The sequence below is a fragment of the Cupressus sempervirens genome, chromosome 3, assembly GCF_028749045.1.
Source record: "Cupressus sempervirens isolate cs-2001-9-10 chromosome 3, ASM2874904v1, whole genome shotgun sequence".
Classification (NCBI taxonomy): Eukaryota; Viridiplantae; Streptophyta; class Pinopsida; order Cupressales; family Cupressaceae; genus Cupressus; species Cupressus sempervirens.
The window spans coordinates 1,076,623,371-1,076,644,959 of record NC_143120.1 but is presented as its reverse complement, the minus strand read 5'-3'; the positions used below and the strand labels follow the sequence as shown (position 1 = coordinate 1,076,644,959).

The 21,589-nt window shown below is 31.9% G+C and overlaps 1 protein-coding gene across 1 annotated transcript; it reads left to right on the top strand.

Moving 5' to 3' along the window:
* The first annotated feature begins 4,227 nt into the window (after positions 1 to 4,227).
* Positions 4,228 to 21,568, top strand: LOC149570488 (chaperone protein ClpB1-like). The gene is made up of 7 exons (XM_089817191.1): positions 4,228 to 4,341; positions 4,412 to 4,662; positions 5,009 to 5,126; positions 5,261 to 5,458; positions 20,896 to 21,037; positions 21,221 to 21,402; positions 21,488 to 21,568. The coding sequence occupies exons 1-7, from the start codon at positions 4,228 to 4,230 to the stop codon at positions 21,566 to 21,568; spliced, it is 1,086 nt and encodes a 361-aa protein (XP_089673317.1).
* The last annotated feature ends 21 nt before the right edge of the window (positions 21,569 to 21,589 follow it).

The following is a 21,589-nucleotide window of genomic DNA, read 5'->3' as shown; positions in this document are numbered from 1 at the left end:
GGTATGTCTAGTGTAATATCAGGTTGTAGTAGATGGTAGATGTTGGTGCAAAAAAAATTTCAATTTATGTTTTTTGGTAAGTCAAGTTCAATAGACAAAAAAAATAAGGCAGGTCATAGCTAAATAATTTTAGTGATGAAGGCATGAATAACTTTAAAGATTTCCAATTTTTTTTTTTTTTTTTAAAAGCTCAATTGACTTCCTATGTCATAAGTGAGTGATAGCCTCTACACATATTGAGTTTGCTAATCAAATGATCACACGTTATGCCATGCTATAGAGGGAAAACATTAAATGGAGATAATGTAGTCTATAGTCTCACCATCATTAGAGCACCCTTAACTTCAGAATTATTTACTAAGTTTCATAGAGTTCATAGTTTAGATGATATTTCATTTGATTGAAATTAAGTTCACTTTTTGCATTGTCTTATTTTAGATGGGTATCAAATGCAAGAAAAAGAAGGCATTAATTCAATTGATCAATTGGAAATATTTTGTGCTATAGGATTCTCTAAGTTGTATAAATTATGACACTCATGTGATAAAATTAGAGAATAAGTAATACATAAATTTCTTTTGAAATTTGAGTATTATGTTTTCGGATATTTTAAATGAATGGTTTTCTTATTAGTATTTGATATTTTAATGTGTTCATTTTTTTATTTGTGTGAGATGGATGTTCAATAAGAAGTCTAGACTCTAAAAGTATAGTAGATGAATAATTGTTTCTTTAAGAATGGGTTGAATTGATATAGATTCTAAGAACGAATGGAATTGATATAGAGCATTCATCTTTTCTTGTTTTTGTCTAAAGAATTATTCTATATGTAATTTGTTTATAATTATATAAATAATTTAATTCTTATACTTCTTAATTTGATTTAATTAGTTCTTCGTAATGCCCCCTCCCCTTATAGATTTTCATTTCAGTAACTAATCGTGAAACAATCCTTTTGACATGCAATAGTTGAAAAGGCCGTGACACATTTTGGTGAAGGAGAGTAGTGGATGTATTGAAAAACGTTGGTTGCTAGCCACCAATTGTTTGAAACTTTGCAACGACATGACAAAGATTTTGATAAGAAGGAATATATCCAATAGTGATACGATTGTATTTAGTAATTACATAGTGTGATGCACGATATGCATTCAGTAATTCCATAAATGACTAAGTATTATTTGAAATAGTACATATTTGATCTGGACTATTTCAAGTGAAAAAATTCTGAATAGATCCTCTATTAAAGTGTAAAGATATTAGAGAGTGAATTCTGACAGTTTGGATAATTTGAATCCTAGCAATTTGCTAAGCACCCATAATTTGTCAGAATTTGCAATGGATTCTGTAAAATCAATTTATTTTAGCAAAAAAATCTTGTCCAGGAAGGAAATTGCAGAGGTAAAATCTCTGTCTAGAATGTTGTATACATATATTGTTATCACCGTCAAGAAGGCCATATATACCTATATCAGTATTGGCATCTGCAGAAGCAGAAGCTCTCTCAAGAAGCCTATATACCTATATCATTATTTCCTTCAACTTGTAGCCTTAGAGAAATTCCCTAAAACCCATTATCATGAATCTGGAGAGATGTTCCAACAAAACAAACAAAGCTATAGCAGTAATTTTGGAGCTGGCTCATACAATTGGCCATGCAGAAGTTACAATAGTTCACCTGGCCATTGCCCTCATCGAGGATACGCGTGGATTGCTAAGACAGGTAATCTTGTCAAGTACTCCTAGAGGAGACGAAGCAGTGGAGTTGGTCAAGAGAGTTATGTATCACTACCTAGAATGTTTACCTATTAATGGTTGTAGCTCTACTGCACATGAAATACCTTGAAGCACTTATGTTACAAATTGTATCCGAAGCGCAAAAAGCATGAGGAAGAGAAACGATGATCATATTTTGGCAGTGCACCACCTGGTTATTGGTCTATTGTAGGACCTACAAATTATCGAGTGCTTCAAGGAAGCAGGCATGGACCTTGCCAATGTAAAATTTCAAGTGGAGAGGGAGGGGTACCCTAAGAATGTACCGGAGGACCTCTTTTTGGATGTAAACAATTTCCCTGCCCTCAAGGCATATGGTCACGACCTTCTAGAAGACACAGCAAAGCTTGGTCCAGTGATCGACATAGATGAAGAAATAGAGCATATCATTAGCATTATTTGCTGGAAGATGAAGAACAATCCCCTGCTGATTGGAGAGGATGGTGTTGGTAAGACATCAGTGGTTGAGGGGCTGGCCCAACGGATTGTGAGAGGGGATTTTCCAAAGTAAGTTGTCCAGGTTGAGATTTAATTTCTAGATTAAATGTAGTTGTTCAGCTTATTTTTGCTACTAGGAACTGCTCATCTTTTTGTGGTTAGATTTGTTGAGGATAATGTTTGTTTGTAGGAAGATTTATAAATATTATTTTTAAAATATTTTTTTTTCCTTTTTTAGCAAATATCCAATTTCAATAAGTAGTTGCTACTTATTTCCAACCCTTTCTTTTTGAACAGTTTATTTTCATTTGTTATAAAATATATGTTTCATAAAACTAGGAAAAGATTTTAAATTATCTTTTTATCAATATTTTTGAAAACTAATTTAAATAGCCACATAAAGACATGACATAAAAGTATGGACTATGACATAAAACAACGAACTTTTTCTTTCCTTTTTCTAAATGTTTGATGTATAAAAGGTGACCCATAAATTGCAGCTCTTTTAATTGATTTAGGAAGTAATGAAATTGCATTGGGAGAAATTTGAGATTGATGGAATTTCTTTGGGATGTTGTAGTAATTTGATGGAGGTTAGATTGATAGCGTTGGACATGGAAGCCTTAGTAGCTGGAGTGGGTTGCATGGGTAACTTTGAAGACCATGTTAAGTTTGTATGCAAGGACTTAGAGAAAACTCAAGGAAGAGTAATATTGTTCATAGATAAATTGCACTTGGTTCTTGGATCCCATGAGTTATTCCTGTTATTGTTGTTTTGCGTTTTCGTCATGATTATAAAGTTAAAACTCATGATCAGAAGCTGTCACTATAACTAGTTGACCATGAGATTTGTTTTATGTTCAGTAGATGTTGATAATTTATTTACACTAATTCTTGCTCGCGGTCAATTGATGTGTGTCGAAGTAACTACATTTGATGAGTATAACAAATGTGTAGAGAAGAATTCTGAGTTCAAGCATCATTTCTAGCAGGTTGTCCAATTCATATCTTCTATTTCAGTGCTTGCTTTTCATTGTATGATCATGGATAAATTAAATATCACATATGAAATCTCATTTGAAGACTAAAAATGTTAAAATAGTTAAAATTGACTTTTTTTTTCCAAACGTAATTGTGTTGTGTCATGGCCATATGCCACTTTGGGAGTAGTTTACCTTATTGATTGTTTCTCTTAGGTGTTTGTGGCTGAACCCAGTGACCCTGACGCCATCAACATTTTGCATAGTTTGAGAGAAATGTATGAAGGGCACTATAGTGTCAGGATCATGGACAATGCATTAGTGGTTGTTGCCCAATTATCCAGTTGTCATATAACTGGTAAGTTCACAAATATATGAGATTTTATCAGATAATTTAGTAAACTTATTGTCTTCATTTCAAATTCTTAGACTCTTGATGAGGCTTGAGACCTTAATTTTACTTCAAGCATAATGCATGCATTTTTTGTGCACTTTCATGTAAAAGCATTTCATTTTTGTTTCCATGCTTGGATTCTAAGTAGGTCTCCATCATCCTAGCAAAGCAATTGATTTGCTTGATGGAGCATGCATAAATGTGAGAGCGCGGTTAGATAGTACACAAAAAGAAATTCGTAGTCTTGAAAAACAAATTACTCAACTGGAAGTTGACCTGCATGCGCCCAAAAAGGAGAAAGATAAAGCAAGGCAGGCTAGGTTGGTGGAGGTTGGTACTAATATTTAGGTTCCTTTTCTTTTTTTAATAGTTCAATTTTAATTCTATCTCACTTGAGCATTATGTTTGCAATGAGGAAGGAAACCTTGTGTTTTTTGCAAGGGGGCTTTCCATTCAATTTATGGGAACTTAATACTCACATTTTACCAATCGTATAAGTTCAAAAAGAGATTACGAATTTGAGGGATGCAATCATCCCTCTCAAAATATAGTTGGAGAGTGCCAAAGAAAGAGGAAATGAGATCCACCGGTTAAGGAAACAGCGGGAAGAGTTGATGTCTACCCTGCAAGTGGTAGAAGATGGATTTGGTGATAATCACCGATTTGAGATACGGGGCACTTGAAGAGATAGATGTGGGAATAGCTCATTGTGAAAGAAATGCAGAGATTGTCGAGCCACGTCAAATTACAGAGGTATGTGTAATCCTACGAGGGTTGTACTACTTGTAAGTGGTACTCATGGATATATTGCTGTGTCATACAGGTGGTAAGTCGTTGGATGAGTATTCCTGTTTACAAGCTTATGCGAACTCATAAGGAACGGCTCCTACGCTTGGCTGAACGCTTGCATGAAACAGTCATTGGGCAAGGCGAAGCAGTCAAGGCAGTTGTGGATTCCTCAGTCAGATCAAAGACAGGACATGGGAGAGCGCATATAACTACTAGATCCTTTCTATTCTTCGAACCCACTGGAGTCGGCCAAACAGAGCTTGCAAAGGCTCTTGCGGAACAACTGTTTGACAAAAAAAACCTACTAGTGTAGATTGACATGTCTAAATACATGGAACAACATTCTATTTCTAGGCTTATCGGTGCTTCGCCTAGTTATGTCGTCTATCACTACAATAGGTTTCTCTCAGATTGCTCTTTTTCCAATTGTTTTTCCCTTTTTTACGTAATCAAAATAAGCATTATTTCAGCTAAGTTCTAACCAATTACTACTGATATATTAGTTGTGAAGAGGGCAAAAAATTGACAGATACAGTTAGAAGATGACCGTACTGTATTGTTCTATTTAGTGAAGTAGAGAAGGCATGTATCTGTACTGGACATCATTCTTCAGATGCTTGCTAATTGGTAGATTGACAGATGGACACAGTCAAACGGTTGACTTCTCCAGCACAGTCATTATAATGACAACCATCCTCGAATTAGAGAACTTGTTTGCAGGACATGGACGCAGATTACAAGCTGGCCAGGTGAGACTGATGCAACAAGTATGTACAATTGAAGAGAACTTGCTTATTATTCTTTCTTGTACCACCACCCAAAGTGATCTTCTTATGCTTAAAGAAAAGATTTGGTGATAAATTATCTTTTAAATTCATTGCAGGTGAGAAAGCACATCAGGCCACAACTGTTAGAAAGTCTTGATGAGATACTTATTTTTAATCCTCTTCAAACTGAGGAGCTGATGGAAGTTGTCAGATCCCATATAAAAGATGCAACTGAACTGCTTGCAAGGAGGGGAGTCACCTTGATAGTCTCTGATGCAGCTCTAGATCTTGTTCTCGACGAAGACTGTGGTCCTGTATGTCTATTTTTGAGAGTTATTTTTCCTCTTCATATAAATTTGTGTTACATGGTTCGATGCTTGTCCAAACTATTATTCAATAGGTGAAAAATGAAGCCTAGCTACTTTTATTGAGAGATTGAATTTTGGGCCTTACATTAGAAGGGTCCTCATCAAAAATTAGAGTCACATAAATACCTTAATCTAAGCTAGCTTAGCTTCCATTGACCTTCAACAAAAATTTGAGGATCGATAATGAAAATTATACTACTGTTTATTAGTAGATGCAAGCGTACCACACTACACAAATCCCGATAAACGAATTGACTTGCTTGCACAAAATTTAGACCATGAGTAATCTAGGACATGCTAAAATAGCTTAAACGAAGTAATCTAAAAATATATAAAAACTCCTTTTTTATTATGCCTGCAACTAATCAATTAATAGGCAAATTTTACCTAGAATCCATTGCCATTGTGACCATTTACTTCTTTAGCTCCTCTGTTATTTGATTATGGAAATTCATAAAAGTTTCTAATTTTTCCGCAACTTCCAAAAAGTTTGATAGAAGTGAAAATAGGCTTTCCTGAGTAGCTGGGGTGACATGCATAGGTGACATTGATGTTTGATTTAATTATTTATGGAAGGAGGTGGAATTTTTTTTTCGATTATTGATGAACTACATTTGGTTTTTCGTGATGATGAGTGACTTTTCTGATTTTTGTTTTTTTCATTCATATCTTTATGTTTAATGCCAAGTGGCTGTTAATATAATTGGTTGGCTTCAAATTGAAAAAGGGGTTTGTTTATTTAAACTAAATTGATGTTGCTAGTTTATTTAAAGGGTTCAATAAATGTTGCTAGTTTATTTAAAGTAATGTTGGTTGAACCACTGTGGTTTTGAAAGGAAGTTTTCTATGAAATACATAAGGAGATTGGTGATTTGATAGAGAAGATGATCCCTTTAAAAATGAAATTCTTGAAAGAAGAGTGCATGAAATCAGTTAGCAAAGTGAAGGATTGATCCATAGTTTTTAGGGTGTGGCAATAATTGGCAAGTTGGAGTAAAATAGCTATCTGAAGGATGATTCAAGACTTATCAGTGCTCCACTTGGGTATGTCTAGTGTAATATCAAGTTGTAGTAGATGGTAGATGTTGGTGCAACAAAATTTCAATTTATGTGTTTTGGTAAGTCAAGTTTAATAGAGAAAAAAATATAAGGCAAGTCATAGCTAAATAATTTTAGTGATGAAGGCATGAATAACTTTCAAGATTTACAATTTTTTTTTCTTTTTTAAAAGCTCAATTAACTTCCTATGTCATAAGTGAGTGATAGCCTCTATAATTATTGAATTTGCTAACCAAATTATCACACGTTATGCCATGCTATATAGGGAAAACATTAAATGGAGATAATGTAGTCTATAATCTCACGAACATTAGAGCACCCTTAACTTCAGAATTATTTACTAAGTTTCACAGAGTTCATAGTTTAGATGATATTTCATTTGATTGAAATTAAGTTCACTTTCTGCATTGTCTTATTCTAGATGGGTATCAAAGGCAAGAAAAGGAAGGCATTAATTCAATTGGTCAATTGGATACATTTTGAGCTATAGGATTCTCTAAGTTGTATAAATTATGACACTCGTGTGATAAAATTAGAGAATAAGTAATACATAAATTTCTTTTGAAATTTGAGTAGTATTTTTTCGGATATTTTAAGTGAATCGTTTTAAGATTAGTATTTGATATTTTAAAGTGTTCATTTTTTTATTTGTGTGAGATGGATGTTCAATAAGAATTCTAGAGTCTAAAAGTATAGTAGATGAATAATTGTTTTTCTAAGAATGGGTTGAAATGATATAGATTCTAAGAATGAATGGAATTGATACAGAGCATTCATCTTTTCTTGTTTTTGTCTAAAGAATTATTCTATATGTAATTTTTTTATAATTATATAAATAATTTAATTTTTATACTTTTTAATTTGATTTAATTAATTCTTCATAATTCCCCCTCCCCTTATAGATTTTCATCTCAGTAACCAATCGTGAAACAATCATTTTGACATGCAATAGTTGAAAAGGTCGTGACACACATTTTTGATGAAAGAGAGTAGTGGGTGTATTGCAAATGATGGCTACTAGCCACCAGTTATTTGAAACTTTGCAATGAAATGACAGAAGTTTTGATAAGGAGGAATATATGCAACGGTTATACAATTGTATTCAATAATTACATAGTGTGATGCATGATATGCATTCAGTAATTCTATAAATGACTAAGTATTATTTGAAATAGTGGATATTTGATCTGGATTGTTTCAAGTGAAATTTTTTTGAATAGGTCCTCTATTAAAGTGTGAAGATATTAGAGAGTGAATTCTGACAATTTGAATAATTTGAATCCTAGCAATTTAGTAAGCACCCATAATTTTTCAGAATTTGCAATGGATTCTGTAAAATCAATTTATTTTAGCAAAAAAATCTTGTCCAGGAAGGAAATTGCAGAGGCAAAATCTCTGTCCAGAAAGTCGTATACATATATTGTTATCACCGTCAAGAAGGCCATATATACCTATATCGGTATTGGCGTCTGCAGAAGTAGAAGCTCTTTCAAGAAGCCTGTATACCTATATTATTATTTCCTTCACCTTGTTCCAACAAAACAATCGAAGCTATAGCAGCAAGTGTGGAGTTGGCTTGTACAATTGGGCATGCACAAGGTACAATAGTTCACCTGGCCATTGGCCTTGTCGAGGATAAGCATGGACTGCTAAGATAGTTAATCTTATTAAGTACTCCTAGTGGAGACGAAGTAGTGGAGTCGGTCAAGAAAGTTTTGTATCACTACCAAGATGTTTACCTATTAATGGCTCCAACTCTACTACGCAGGAAATCCCTTGAAGCACTATTGTTTCAAATTGTATCCGAAGTGCACAAAGCATGAGGAAGAAAAAGGATGACCATATTTTGGCGGTCCACCACCTAGTTGTTGGTCTATTGCAAGACCTACAAATTATTGAGTGCTTCAAGGAAGCAGGCGTGGACCCTGCAAATGTAAAATTTCAAGTGGAGAGGGAGGGGGACCATAAGAATGTACTAGATTACCTCTTTTCGAATGTAAACAATTTCCCTACCCTCAAGGCATATGGTCGCGACCTTATAGAAGACACAGAGAAGCCTTGTCCAGTGATTGGCAAAGATGAAGAAATAGAGCATGTAGTGCCTGCCCCTAGTTTGCATTGCTGTTATCATTGTCAAATTCTTTTAGGTTGATTTTATGCATTGATTAGTTTAGAGATATTGGATTTACAATATTATGATATTATTTCATGACTTGAATCACAAATGAATTAGTTATTATTGCTTAGTTGATTTCATTCATGTGTTGTTAATGGTATTTTGATGATTCCTAGTTAGTAAATGTGGTTTCTTTCATAAAAATGTTAACATGATGTCTTTAATGATGATTATGTTGTATTGATAGAGATGCATTATTATATGTACGCATTTGATGTTAGACTTGTGATTTTTACGATACTTACCCCATACTTGCATGTGTATGGTGTGCGTGTTTATTTTATCTTTCTGTCTGACGTGTTTGATGTGGTTAAGGGAGGGAGTCGTAGTCACCTGCTAGTTGGGATCTACACGATGAACCACTCCCCGCCATTGTCTGTTTAGTTTAGATATATTATATACATGTACATGCTCGTCTTTTATGCAGGATGCAGGTACCAGGCATCGACTTCCCTGAATTGCCAGGATGAGCATGCCCTATTACAAATACTCAAATGGTGAGAATGGGAAGATAATAATCAGGTCCAATCCTAGCCATAAGCCTATAATACTTGTCCTGCAAGGAGGACTCGTAACAAACTGTCTACCCTTTTTAAATCCGTGAGTCTTTTGTGCGTATGTTGTTTTGTGAGTCTTTGATGAATTTCTATTAATTAAGTCTAATTAACAGATTAAATTAATAATTTAATTTAATGAAGAATTATTATGACTTTTTGAATATTTAATTATATTTAATTAATTGAGAAATTAATTAAATATAAAGAATTGTATTGGAAGATAAAAGTTTTAAGATTAAATTTAGAACATGATAATATTTATTTAATTTAATAATAATATATTTAGAGTTCATTTTTAAATAAATGCTAAATATTATTGTTATTTAAGTTAATAAATATTTATCAAATTAAACGTTCAAAATATATTTAAAAGGAAAAAGATATTAAATTATGAATATGTTTTAAGTTCGCATGAATAAGTTTAAAATATAGAAATTAATTTAAAAGATAAAAACATGTGAACTTGAATAAAAGTATTTTAATAAAGTATGCATGAGATTAAAATTATAAATTAACTTTAAAAGCAAAGTCAAAGTGGAAAGTTAAATAAAGTAATTTAACAATTCACTTAAAGTGCATGAAGGATTAATAAAAGAATATCTTAATTAAAAAGAAAATTAATTGTGCATGAATGAATTAATTAAATAAGAGAGAATTAAATATTGGAGATAAAAGTTAAAGTTTAAATTTAGAACGTGATTATATTTATTTAATTTAATAATAATATATTTAGAGTGCATTTTTAAATAAATGCTAAATATTATTGTTATTTAAGTTAATAAATATTTTATCAATTAAGTTTCTAAAAATGAAATTAAAAGTAAAAAAATATTTAATTATCATAAAGATAATAGTTCGCATGAATTATGCATGAGTTAAAAATAAAATTAATTTTAAAAAAAAAAAAAAAAAATGTGAACTTGAATAAAGATATTTTAATAATGTGCACATGAGATTTAAAAAGTTATAAATTTATTAAAGTAAAGTGGAAAGTTAAATAAAGTAATTTAATAATTCACTTAAAGTGCATGAAGGAATAATAAAAAGAATATTTTAATTTAAAAAAGAAATTAATTGTGCATGATGAATTAATTAAATTAAATTATTGTAATTTTAGAGTTGTGGTCACAGAAACCCTAAAAGGTAATTAGATTCTATATTAGAGGTTTTCGGGTCATTATTGGATAGAAAAGTTTTTCAGACACAAGTTTTACACACACAAGTTTCAAGGAAGACACAGGTTTTGGAGAGCAACTCGGAGGGTTTGGAAAAGAAGGGAATTTTTCCTAGTTTGAAGGATTTTTCTTGCAGTAGGAATTTTCATCTAGCTATCAAAGTTTAGCATTGGTACGAGGTAGGGTTTTGAAATTCAAGAATGTATTTTTAGTTGAAAAAAGATATGTTTACTCCGTGTTTGATTGGGTGCTTAAATCTTGTTTGATATTCTATTTATTTTCTCAGATATGTGGGAATAAAATTTGATTCTTATTTATATGTATGAGAAGAAAATTGTAGAGACAATTAATTAGATCTATTAGGGTTTGTTAAAATATGTATATATATATATATATAATAAGTTTGAATTTAATTTTATTAATTCTTTTTATAAAATTTAAATTTAAAAATATTATAAGGTCAAATTTTAAATATATTAAACTTTGATAAATTTAAATTATATAAATAAACAAATTGTTATATATATATATATATATATATATATATATATATCTTTTTACACATCTTAGATTTGTTTTAATTTTTTAAATAAGAATTTTAAAATATATATATATATGAAATAACATATTAAAAAAAAAAAAAAAGTACCCCCTTACCTATTCTTGGTCGGCAGTTAGCACGGAACCCTGCACTGTGTTAATCGCAGTATGCAGGGGGGGTGTAATTAAGCGACTGCACGGCTATTAAATGTGCCGGCGGCTTTTTCAGCCCTCAAGCGATTTTAAATCGCTTGGTTTTTTTTTAATTTGTTTTTATATTTTGAGTGAAGTTGTTATATTATGAAGTTTAATAATATGTTTTTAATTAATTAATTATATATAGATTAATTAATATTAATATATATTATTTAATAAATATTAAGTGTTATTTATTATGTATTAAATATTGAGTTTTAATTTATAATATACGAATGAGTTATTATTAGTAATAATTTAGATTGTATTTTAATAAAAAATTTGTTATTAATTTAATTTATTGATTTAAATTATGACAATATTTAACTTAAGTCTTAATTAAATTATTATTATAGTAATTAATTTAGATCTTATATGAATATCTTATTTATTAATTATTTTAATTAAATATGATTTAATTAGAATTAATTAATAAATAAAGTTGTATAAGTTGTAAGTTTTATTTTATTTATTTTTTTTTTTTTTCTACTCGACTCTATATTTCCAAGTCAAACCAACTATTAGAGTATTATGGTTTCTATGCAATGTCTATGCTTTTGGATTTTGGTGTTGATTAGGTGTTGACTAGTCTAGGACGTACACCAGAGGTTTTGTGGGATTTCTGTTATACCAATTATGTGGCTAGTTGTCATGATGATTCTTGTGATTCAAATTGGAGTTTATACTTATGAGATTTGTTTTGTGAGCATTTATGTGTATTTGGATTTAGTTTGATCCATCTTGTTATCAGGTTGCCTGTTAAGGAACCGAGTTTGATCTTTATGGGTGTTGTGGTATGGGACACAACTGTGTTTTTATGTGCTTAGGAGAGGTTGTCTAGGTATGTGACTTGGGAGTGGCTTGCATAGGGGTCCGGGACCCAAAGTGGTCAGTACCAGGGTAACCTAATGCAAGTTATGTAAAAAGTGATAATCTAGTAAGTAAAATTTATGGGGGGAAACACACTAAAAAGATAAGTTAGAGATATTTGATCTACCCATGCCTTTAGTGCTTGTATAGACTAAGGATGGGAATGAAATGAGTGCCTCGTCTTCTTGAGAGGGCTTTCTAGTTTCCATATGTGTGATGTTGAGGGTCCGGGGTTCAGAGTAACCAGTCCAGGGTAACTCAACGCTTGAGGGTCCGGGGTCTATTAAGAGATCAGTCCAGGGTAACTCAAGTAGCCATGTGATGACACTCCTTAGTATGTAGCCTAAGTCTCCTTTGTAGTTTTTGTGTATCTTTGGTGGTTTACTTATTGTTGGATGTGGTGTACTTATTGTTGGTGGTGTATCTATTGTTGGATGTGTTTATTGTGGTTACTTACTTTCATTGATGATGATTGGTGTTTCATTATGTTGTACTTTTGACATGTGGTTTTTGACTTGAGATGATTATCTTTCGTTGAATTTATCTTATGATCTTGGTATTTGGTTTATACTTGGTTTGTGTATGATGTTTGGTTATGTGGTGTCGGTATTGGATTGAGTGTTCTTTCTTTGGATTATTTTATCTTCTTAAGTAGTATGTGTTACCTTTGAGGTAGTTTTGGATATTAGGGGTACCTTGCCTAGGAATGTTTTATGTTTGATAGCCGTATGTGGATTGTTCATTATCTTCTTTGCACGGTGGGAGTGGAAGCCTGACTGGGTAACCACGCGGTCGGGAGGTAGTGCCTTCTTACCATTTGGGTTCCCCTTCACATTGCTAGCTGTTGGATGATCGTTGCAAAAGATGTACCTGTATCATTCTTATTTCTTATCTTAGAGACTTCTTTTCAGATGAAGTATATATGTTATCATGTATTCTGATATATTGTATGTATTCTCACATACCCTGCGACATGTGCAGTGGATGTTATTGATTGGATGTACTTTCATTGTATTGTTTATACTTATGCAATTGCTTATGCGATTATGTATTTGGTATTTCTTTATGATCATGAGACATTGTACTTGAAACTTAAACTAATTAATTTAAAAATTATTAAATGTGACTCAACGTAAAGGAACTCTTGAGGAATTGAACTGTAATTATATTTGCATATGTGTATTTGATGTGTATGTTCATATTGCTTCTGCATTAATGTTATCTTGATGTTGTTTAAACTTCAAAAAAAAAAATAGTTCAGTAAACATTGTAACATGTTAGGTTTATTTCTCTTGGGTTCCCGAGCGGGGCGTTACATCTGGTATCAGAGCCTGAGTTTCAACATTGGGAACTCTGGGCATTATGTGCGCCATCACTTGAGCAATTAGTAAACTTGCAACTTATTTAAATGACAAATTTATATTGACATCAAACTTGAAACCAAACAGTTGAACATTAAACTCTGAAATGATACAAATTCTGAACATGGAACTAGAAAACTTATAAAACTTTTCGGATTATTGCTTTATGTCAGTTAGTTATGACCCTATGGTTATGATGGATTCTTAGATGTCGTTGTTGTGTTTGGGTGTTGTAGGAGAGATGACTTCTGGTTCTAGATCCATTGCTAGGGTTCATAGCTCAGGACGTGGTAGAAGTCGTGGGAGAGTTAGTCCCCGTATTCCTTCCTTGGTCCATTCAGGGGACCCTATTCAGGAAGAGGCTAGAGAGGATGCTAGTGTTAAGCAAGATTCTGAGACAGAAGGACCGGTTACTAGAGACTTGGTCAAGGATATCCTAGCACGCCTACCATTACAGGATAGAGCTCATCATTCAGAGCATGGAGATAGAGATAGGTCCATGAGTCCTAGAGGGAGGAACCTAGATAGCATAAGGCGGTCTAGTCAGTCCATCCAAATGAAGGACCTATTACGGGTCAAGATCAAACCTTTCAATGGAGAAGGTACTAGATATGATGCTGAGAATTGGTTGATTGCACTAGATAGATGTTTTTTCATGCAAGACTTTGACTCCAATGTCAAAGCAAGATATGCCATCACCCACTTAGAGCTCTTTGCAGCGATTTGGTGGAATATGGAGGAGAAGAAACTTGGGATAAATATGCAGACTGTTACATGGGAGTTGTTCCTTGAACACTTCCATGAGCGATTTCTATCAGAGCAGTGGCAACTTCAGAGGGCAGATGAGTTTCATGACTTGAGACAGGGTACCAAGACTGTGGTGGAGTATGAGCGTAAGTTCTTCGAGCTTATGTCTTATGCTGGAGTTAGTGATAGTTCACCATTGATGGTCCAACATTTCATTAGAGGACTTAATGCTAACATCATTGGGGGTGTTAAGGTTTTCCAACCTAAAACCCTTAAGGATGCAATATTGCGAGCTACTTTGGTTGAGGTGAGTGTGACTTCAGGCCAAGGTGGCCTACCAGGTGTTCAGACTAGTGGGGCACTTTATTCAGGAGCATTGAGGGATAACCAGTCTCAAGGAGCTGGAAGTTCTAAAAATTCTCCTAACTTCTCTAAGGGTAATCAGGAGAAGCCGGGAAGAAAGTTCTTCCATGGTAACAGTGGTGGTTCACAGTCAGGGAATTATCGCAACTGGAAGCGTAGTATGCGCAATAGGTTGGATCGAGTTCCTCGAGCTCTCAGTGAGGATGTTAGTATTGGTAGTTGTGATTAGTCGCGTGCACCTAGAGCTCAGGGAGGCTTTAGTGGAGATTGCTACTTTTGTGGACAATATGGTCATAGAGCGACCAATTGTCCCGATCGTGAACCTTAGTTTCGAGTTTTCTGAGTTTGATTCATGTTTCTTTGTAATGGGCTTCCAGGAGTAAGCCTAATTCTAGGGGGGGTGGATGTAGTGCCTGCCCCTAGTTTGCATTGCTGTTATCATTGTCAAATTCTTTTAGGTTGATTTTATGCATTGATTAGTTTAGAGATATTGGATTTACAATATTATGATATTATTTCATGTCTTGAATTACAAATGCATCAGTTATTATTGCTTAGTTGATTTCATTCATGTGTTGTTAATGGTATTTTGATGATTCCTAGTTAGTAAATGTGGTTTCTTTCATAAAAATGTTAACATGATGTCTTTAATGATGATTATGTTGTATTGATAGAGATGCATTATTATATGTACGCATTTGATGTTAGACTTGTGATTTTTACGATACTTACCCCATACTTGCATGTGTATGGTGTGCGTGTTTATTTTATCTTTCTGTCTGACGTGTTTGACGTGGTTAAGGGAGGGAGTCGTAGTCACCTGCTAGTCAGGATCTACACGATGAACCACTCCCCGCCATTGTCTGTTTAGTTTAGATATATTATATACATGTACATGCTCGTCTTTTATGCAGGATGCAGGTACCGGGCATTAACTTCCCTGAATTGCCAGGATGAGCGTGCCCAATTACAAATACTCAAATGGTGAGAATGGGAAGATAATAATCAGGTCCAATCCTAGCCATAAGCCTATAATACTTGTCCTGCAAGGAGGACTCGTAACAAACTGTCTACCCTTTTTAAATCCGTGAGTCTTTTGTGCGTATGTTGTTTTGTGAGTCTTTGATGAATTTCTATTAATTAAGTCTAATTAATAGATTAAATTAATAATTTAATTTAATGAAGAATTATTATGACTTTTTGAATATTTAATTATATTTAATTAATTGAGAAATTAATTAAATATAAAGAATTGTATTGGAAGATAAAAGTTTTAAGATTAAATTTAGAACATGATAATATTTATTTAATTTAATAATAATATATTTAGAGTTCATTTTTAAATAAATGCTAAATATTATTGTTATTTAAGTTAATAAATATTTATCAAATTAAACGTTCAAAATATATTAAAAAGGAAAAAGATATTAAATTATGAATATGTTTTAAGTTCGCATGAATAAGTTTAAAATATAGAAATTAATTTAAAAGATAAAAACATGTGAACTTGAATAAAAGTATTTTAATAAAGTACGCATGAGATTAAAATTATAAATTAACTTTAAAAGCAAAGTCAAAGTGGAAAGTTAAATAAAGTAATTTAACAATTCACTTAAAGTGCATGAAGGATTAATAAAAGAATATCTTAATTAAAAAAAAAATTAATTGTGCATGAATGAATTAATTAAATAAGAGAGAATTAAATATTGGAGATAAAAGTTAAAGTTTAAATTTAGAACGTGATTATATTTATTTAATTTAATAATAATATATTTAGAGTGCATTTTTAAATAAATGCTAAATATTATTGTTATTTAAGTTAATAAATATTTTATCAATTAAGTTTCTAAAAATGAAATTAAAAGTAAAAAAATATTTAATTATCATAAAGATAATAGTTCGCATGAATTATGAATGAGTTAAAAATAAAATTAATTAAAAAAAAAAATTAAAAAAAATGTGAACTTGAATAAAGATATTTTAATAATGTGCACATGAGATTTAAAAAGTTATAAATTTATTAAAGTAAAGTGGAAAGTTAAATAAAGTAATTTAATAATTCACTTAAAGTGCATGAAGGAATAATAAAAAGAATATTTTAATTTAAAAAAGAAATTAATTGTGCATGATGAATTAATTAAATTAAATTATTGTAATTTTAGAGTTGTGGTCACAGAAACCCTAAAAGGTAATTAGATTCTATATTAGAGGTTTTCGGGTCATTATTGGATAGAAAAGTTTTTCAGACACAAGTTTTACACACACAAGTTTCAAGGAAGACACAGGTTTTGGAGAGCAACTCGGAGGGTTTGGAAAAGAAGGGAATTTTTCCTAGTTTGAAGGATTTTTCTTGCAGTAGGAATTTTCATCTAGCTATCAAAGTTTAGCATTGGTACGAGGTAGGGTTTTGAAATTCAAGAATGTATTTTTAGTTGAAAAAAGATATGTTTACTCCGTGTTTGATTGGGTGCTTAAATCTTGTTTGATATTCTATTTATTTTCTCAGATATGTGGGAATAAAATTTGATTCTTATTTATATGTATGAGAAGAAAATTGTAGAGACAATTAATTAGATCTATTAGGGTTTGTTAAAATATATATATATATATATATAATAAGTTTGAATTTAATTTTATTAATTCTTTTTATAAAATTTAAATTTAAAAATATTATAAGGTCAAATTTTAAATATATTAAACTTTGATAAATTTAAATTATATAAATAAACAAATTGTTATATATATATATATATATATATCTTTTTACACATCTTAGATTTGTTTTAATTTTTTAAATAAGAATTTTAAAATATATATATATGAAATAACATATTAAAAAAAAAAAAAAGTACCCCCTTACCTATTCTTGGTCGACAGTTAGCACGGAACCCTGCACTGTGTTAATCGCAGTATGCAGGGGGGGTGTAATTAAGCGACTGCACGGCTATTAAATGTGCCGGTGGCTTTTTCAGCCCTCAAGCGATTTTAAATCGCTTGGTTTTTTTTTAATTTGTTTTTATATTTTGAGTGAAGTTGTTATATTATGAAGTTTAATAATAGGTTTTTAATTAATTAATTATATATAGATTAATTAATATTAATATATATTATTTAATAAATATTAAGTGTTATTTATTATGTATTAAATATTGAGTTTTAATTTATAATATACGAATGAGTTATTATTAGTAATAATTTAGATTGTATTTTAATAAAAAAATTGTTATTAATTTAATTTATTGATTTAAATTATGACAATATTTAACTTCAGTCTTAATTAAATTATTATTATAGTAATTAATTTAGATCTTATATGAATATCTTATTTATTAATTATTTTAATTAAATATGATTTAATTAGAATTAATTAATAAATAAAGTTGTATAAGTTGTAAGTTTTATTTAATTAATTTATTTTTTTGTTCTACTCGACTCTATATTTCCAAGTCAAACCAACTATTAGAGTATTATGGTTTCTATGCAATGTCTATGCTTTTGGATTTTGGGTTTTGATTAGGTGTTGACTAGTCTAGGACGTACACCAGAGGTTTTGTGGAATTTCTGTTATACCAATTATGTGGCTAGTTGTCATGATGATTCTTGTGATTCAAATTGGAGTTTATACTTATGAGATTTGTTTTGTGAGCATTTATGTGTATTTGGATTTAGTTTGATCCATCTTGTTATCAGGTTGCCTGTTAAGGAACCGAGTTTGATCTTTATGGGTGTTGTGGTATGGGACACAACTGTGTTTTTATGTGCTTAGGAGAGGTTGTCTAGGTATGTGACTTGGGAGTGGCTTGCATAGGGGTCCGGGACCCAAAGTGGTCAGTACCAGGGTAACCTAATGCAAGTTATGTAATAGGTGATAATCTAGTAAGTAAAATTTATGGGGGGAAACACACTAAAAAGATAAGCTAGAGATATTTGATCTACCCATGCCTTTAGTGCTTGTATAGACTAAGGATGGGAATGAAATGAGTGCCTCGTCTTCTTGAGAGGGCTTTCTAGTTTACATATGTGTGATGTTGAGGGTCTGGGGTTCAGAGTAACCAGTCCAGGGTAACTCAACTCTTGAGGGTCTGGGGTCTATTAAGAGATCAGTCCAGGGTAACTCAAGCAGCCATGTGATGACACTCCCTAGTATGTAGCCTAAGTCTCCTCTGTAGTTTTTGTGTATCTCTGGTGGTTTACTTATTGTTGGATGTGGTGTACTTATTGTTGGTGGTGTATCTATTGTTGGATGTGTTTATTGTGGTTACTTACTTTCATTGATGATGATTGGTGTTTCATTATGTTGTACTTTTGACATGTGGTTTTTGACTTGAGATGATTATCTTTCATTGACTTTATCTTATGATCGTGGTATTTGGTTTATACTTGGTTTGTGTATGATGTTTGGTTATGTGGTGTCGATATTGGATTGAGTGTTCTTTCTTTGGATTATTTTATCTTCTTAAGTAGTATGTGTTACCTTTGAGGTAGTTTTGGCTATTAGGGGTACCTTGCCTAGGAATGTTTTATGTTTGATAGCCGTATGTGGATTGTTCATTATCTTCCCTGCACGGTGGGAGTGGAAGCCTGACTAGGTAACCACGCGGTCAGGAGGTAGTGCCTTCTTACCATTTGGGTTCCCCTTCACATTGCTAGCTGTTGGATGATCGTTGCAAAAGATGTACCTCTATCATTCTTATTTCTTATCTTAGAGACTTCTTTTCAGATGAAGTATATATGTTATCATGTATTCTGATATATTGTATCTATTCTCACATACCCTACGACATGTGCAGTGGATGTTATTGATTGGATGTACTTTCATTGTATTGTTTATACTTATGCAATTGCTTATGCGATTATGTATCTGGTATTTCTTTATGATCATGAGACATTGTACTTGAAACTTAAACTAATTAATTTAAAAATTATTAAATGTGACTCAACGTAAAGGAACTCTTGAGGAATTGAACTGTATCTATATTTGCATATGTGTATTTGATGTGTATGTTCATATTGCTTCTGCATTAATGTTATCTTGATGTTGTTTAAACTTCAAAAAAAAAAATAGTTCACTAAACATTGTAACATGTTAGGTTTATTTCTCTTGGGTTCCCGAGCGGGGCGTTACAGAGCATATCATTAGAATTCTTTGCCAGAAGACAAAGAATAGTCCCCTGCTGATTTGAGAGGATGGTGTTGGTGAGACATCAGTGGTAGAGGGGCTGGCCAAATGGATTGTGAGAGGGGATTTGCCAAAGTAAGTTGTCCAAGTTGAGATTTAATTTCTAGATTAAATGTAGCTATTCAGCTTATTTTTTCTACTTGGAATTGCTCATCTTTTTGTGGTTAGATTTGTTGAGGATAATGTTTGTTTGTAGGAAAATTTATAGATATTATTTTTAAAACAATTTTTAATTTATTTTTTTAGCAAATATATAATTTCAATAAGTAGTTGCTACTTATTTCCAACCCTTTCTTTTTCCATAGTTTATTTTAATTTTTTATAAAATATATGTTTCATAAAAGTAGGAAAAGATTTTAAATTATCTTTTTATCAATATTTTTGAAAACCTATTTAAATAGCCACATAAAGACATGACATAAAAGTACGGACTATGACATAAAAGTATAGACTTTTTCTTTCCTTTTTCTTAATGTTTGATATATAAAAGGTGACCCATAAATTGCAACTCTTTTAATTAATTTAGGAAGTAATGAACTTGGATTGGGAGAACTTTGAGATTGATGGAATTTCTTTGGGATGTTGCAATAATTTGATGGAGGTTAGATTGATCTCGTTGGACATGGGAACCTTAGTAGCTAGAGTGGGTTGCATGGGTAACTTTGAGGACCATGTTAAGTCTGTATGTGAGGACTTAGAGAAAACTCAATGAAGAGTAATATTGTTTATAGATAAATTGCACTTGGTTCTTGGATCCCGTGCGTTATTCTTGATATTGTTGTTTTGCATTTTCTTCATGATTATAAAGTTAAAATTCATGATAAGAAGCTGTCACTATAACTAGTTGACCAAGAGATTCATTTTATGTTCAGTAGATGTTGATAATTTATTTACACAAATGCTTGCTCACGGTCAATTGAAGTGTGTCAGTGTAACTGCATTTGATGAGTATAACAAATGTTTAGAGAAGAATTCTGAGTTTAGGCATCATTTCCAGTAGGTTTTTCAATTTATAACTTCTATTTTAGTGCTTCCTTTTCATTTGAAGACTAAAAATGTTAAAATAGTTAAAATAGACTTATTTTTTCCTAACGTAATTATGTCATGTCATGGCCATATGCCACTTTGTGAATAGTTTACCATATTGAGTATTTTTTGTAGGTGTTCATGGTTGAACCCAGTGTGCCTGATGCCATCAACATTTTGCACAGTTCGAGAGAAACATACGAAGGGCACTATAGTGTGAGGATCATGGATAGTGGGTTAGTGATTTCTACCCAATTATCCAGTTGTCATATAACTGGTAAGTTCACAAAGATATGAGATTTGATCAGATAATTTTGTAAACTTATTGTCTTCATTTTAAATTCTAGACTCTTGATGAGGCTTGAGACCTTAATTTTACTTCAAGCAGAATGCATGCATTTTTTGTGCGCTTTCATGTAAAAGTGTTTCATTATTGTTTCCATGTTTGGATTCTGAGCAGCTCGATATCTTCCTGGCAACGCAATTGATCTTCTTGATGGAGCATGCATAAATTTAAGAGCGCGGTTAGATAGTACACAAAAAGAAATTTGTATTCTTGAAAAAAAAAATACTCAACTAGAAGTTGAGCTGCATGCACCCGAAAAGGAGAAAGATAAAGCAAGGCAGGCTAGGCTGGTGGAGGTTGGTACTAATATTTACTCTCCTTTTCTTTTTTTAATAGTTCAATTTTAATTCTATCTTGCTTGAGCATTATGTTTGCAATCAGGAAGGAAACCTTGTGTGGTTTGCAAGGGGGCTTTCCATGGGATTTATGGGAACTTACTATCTCATTTTACCAATCATATAGGTTTGAAAAGAGATTACAAAT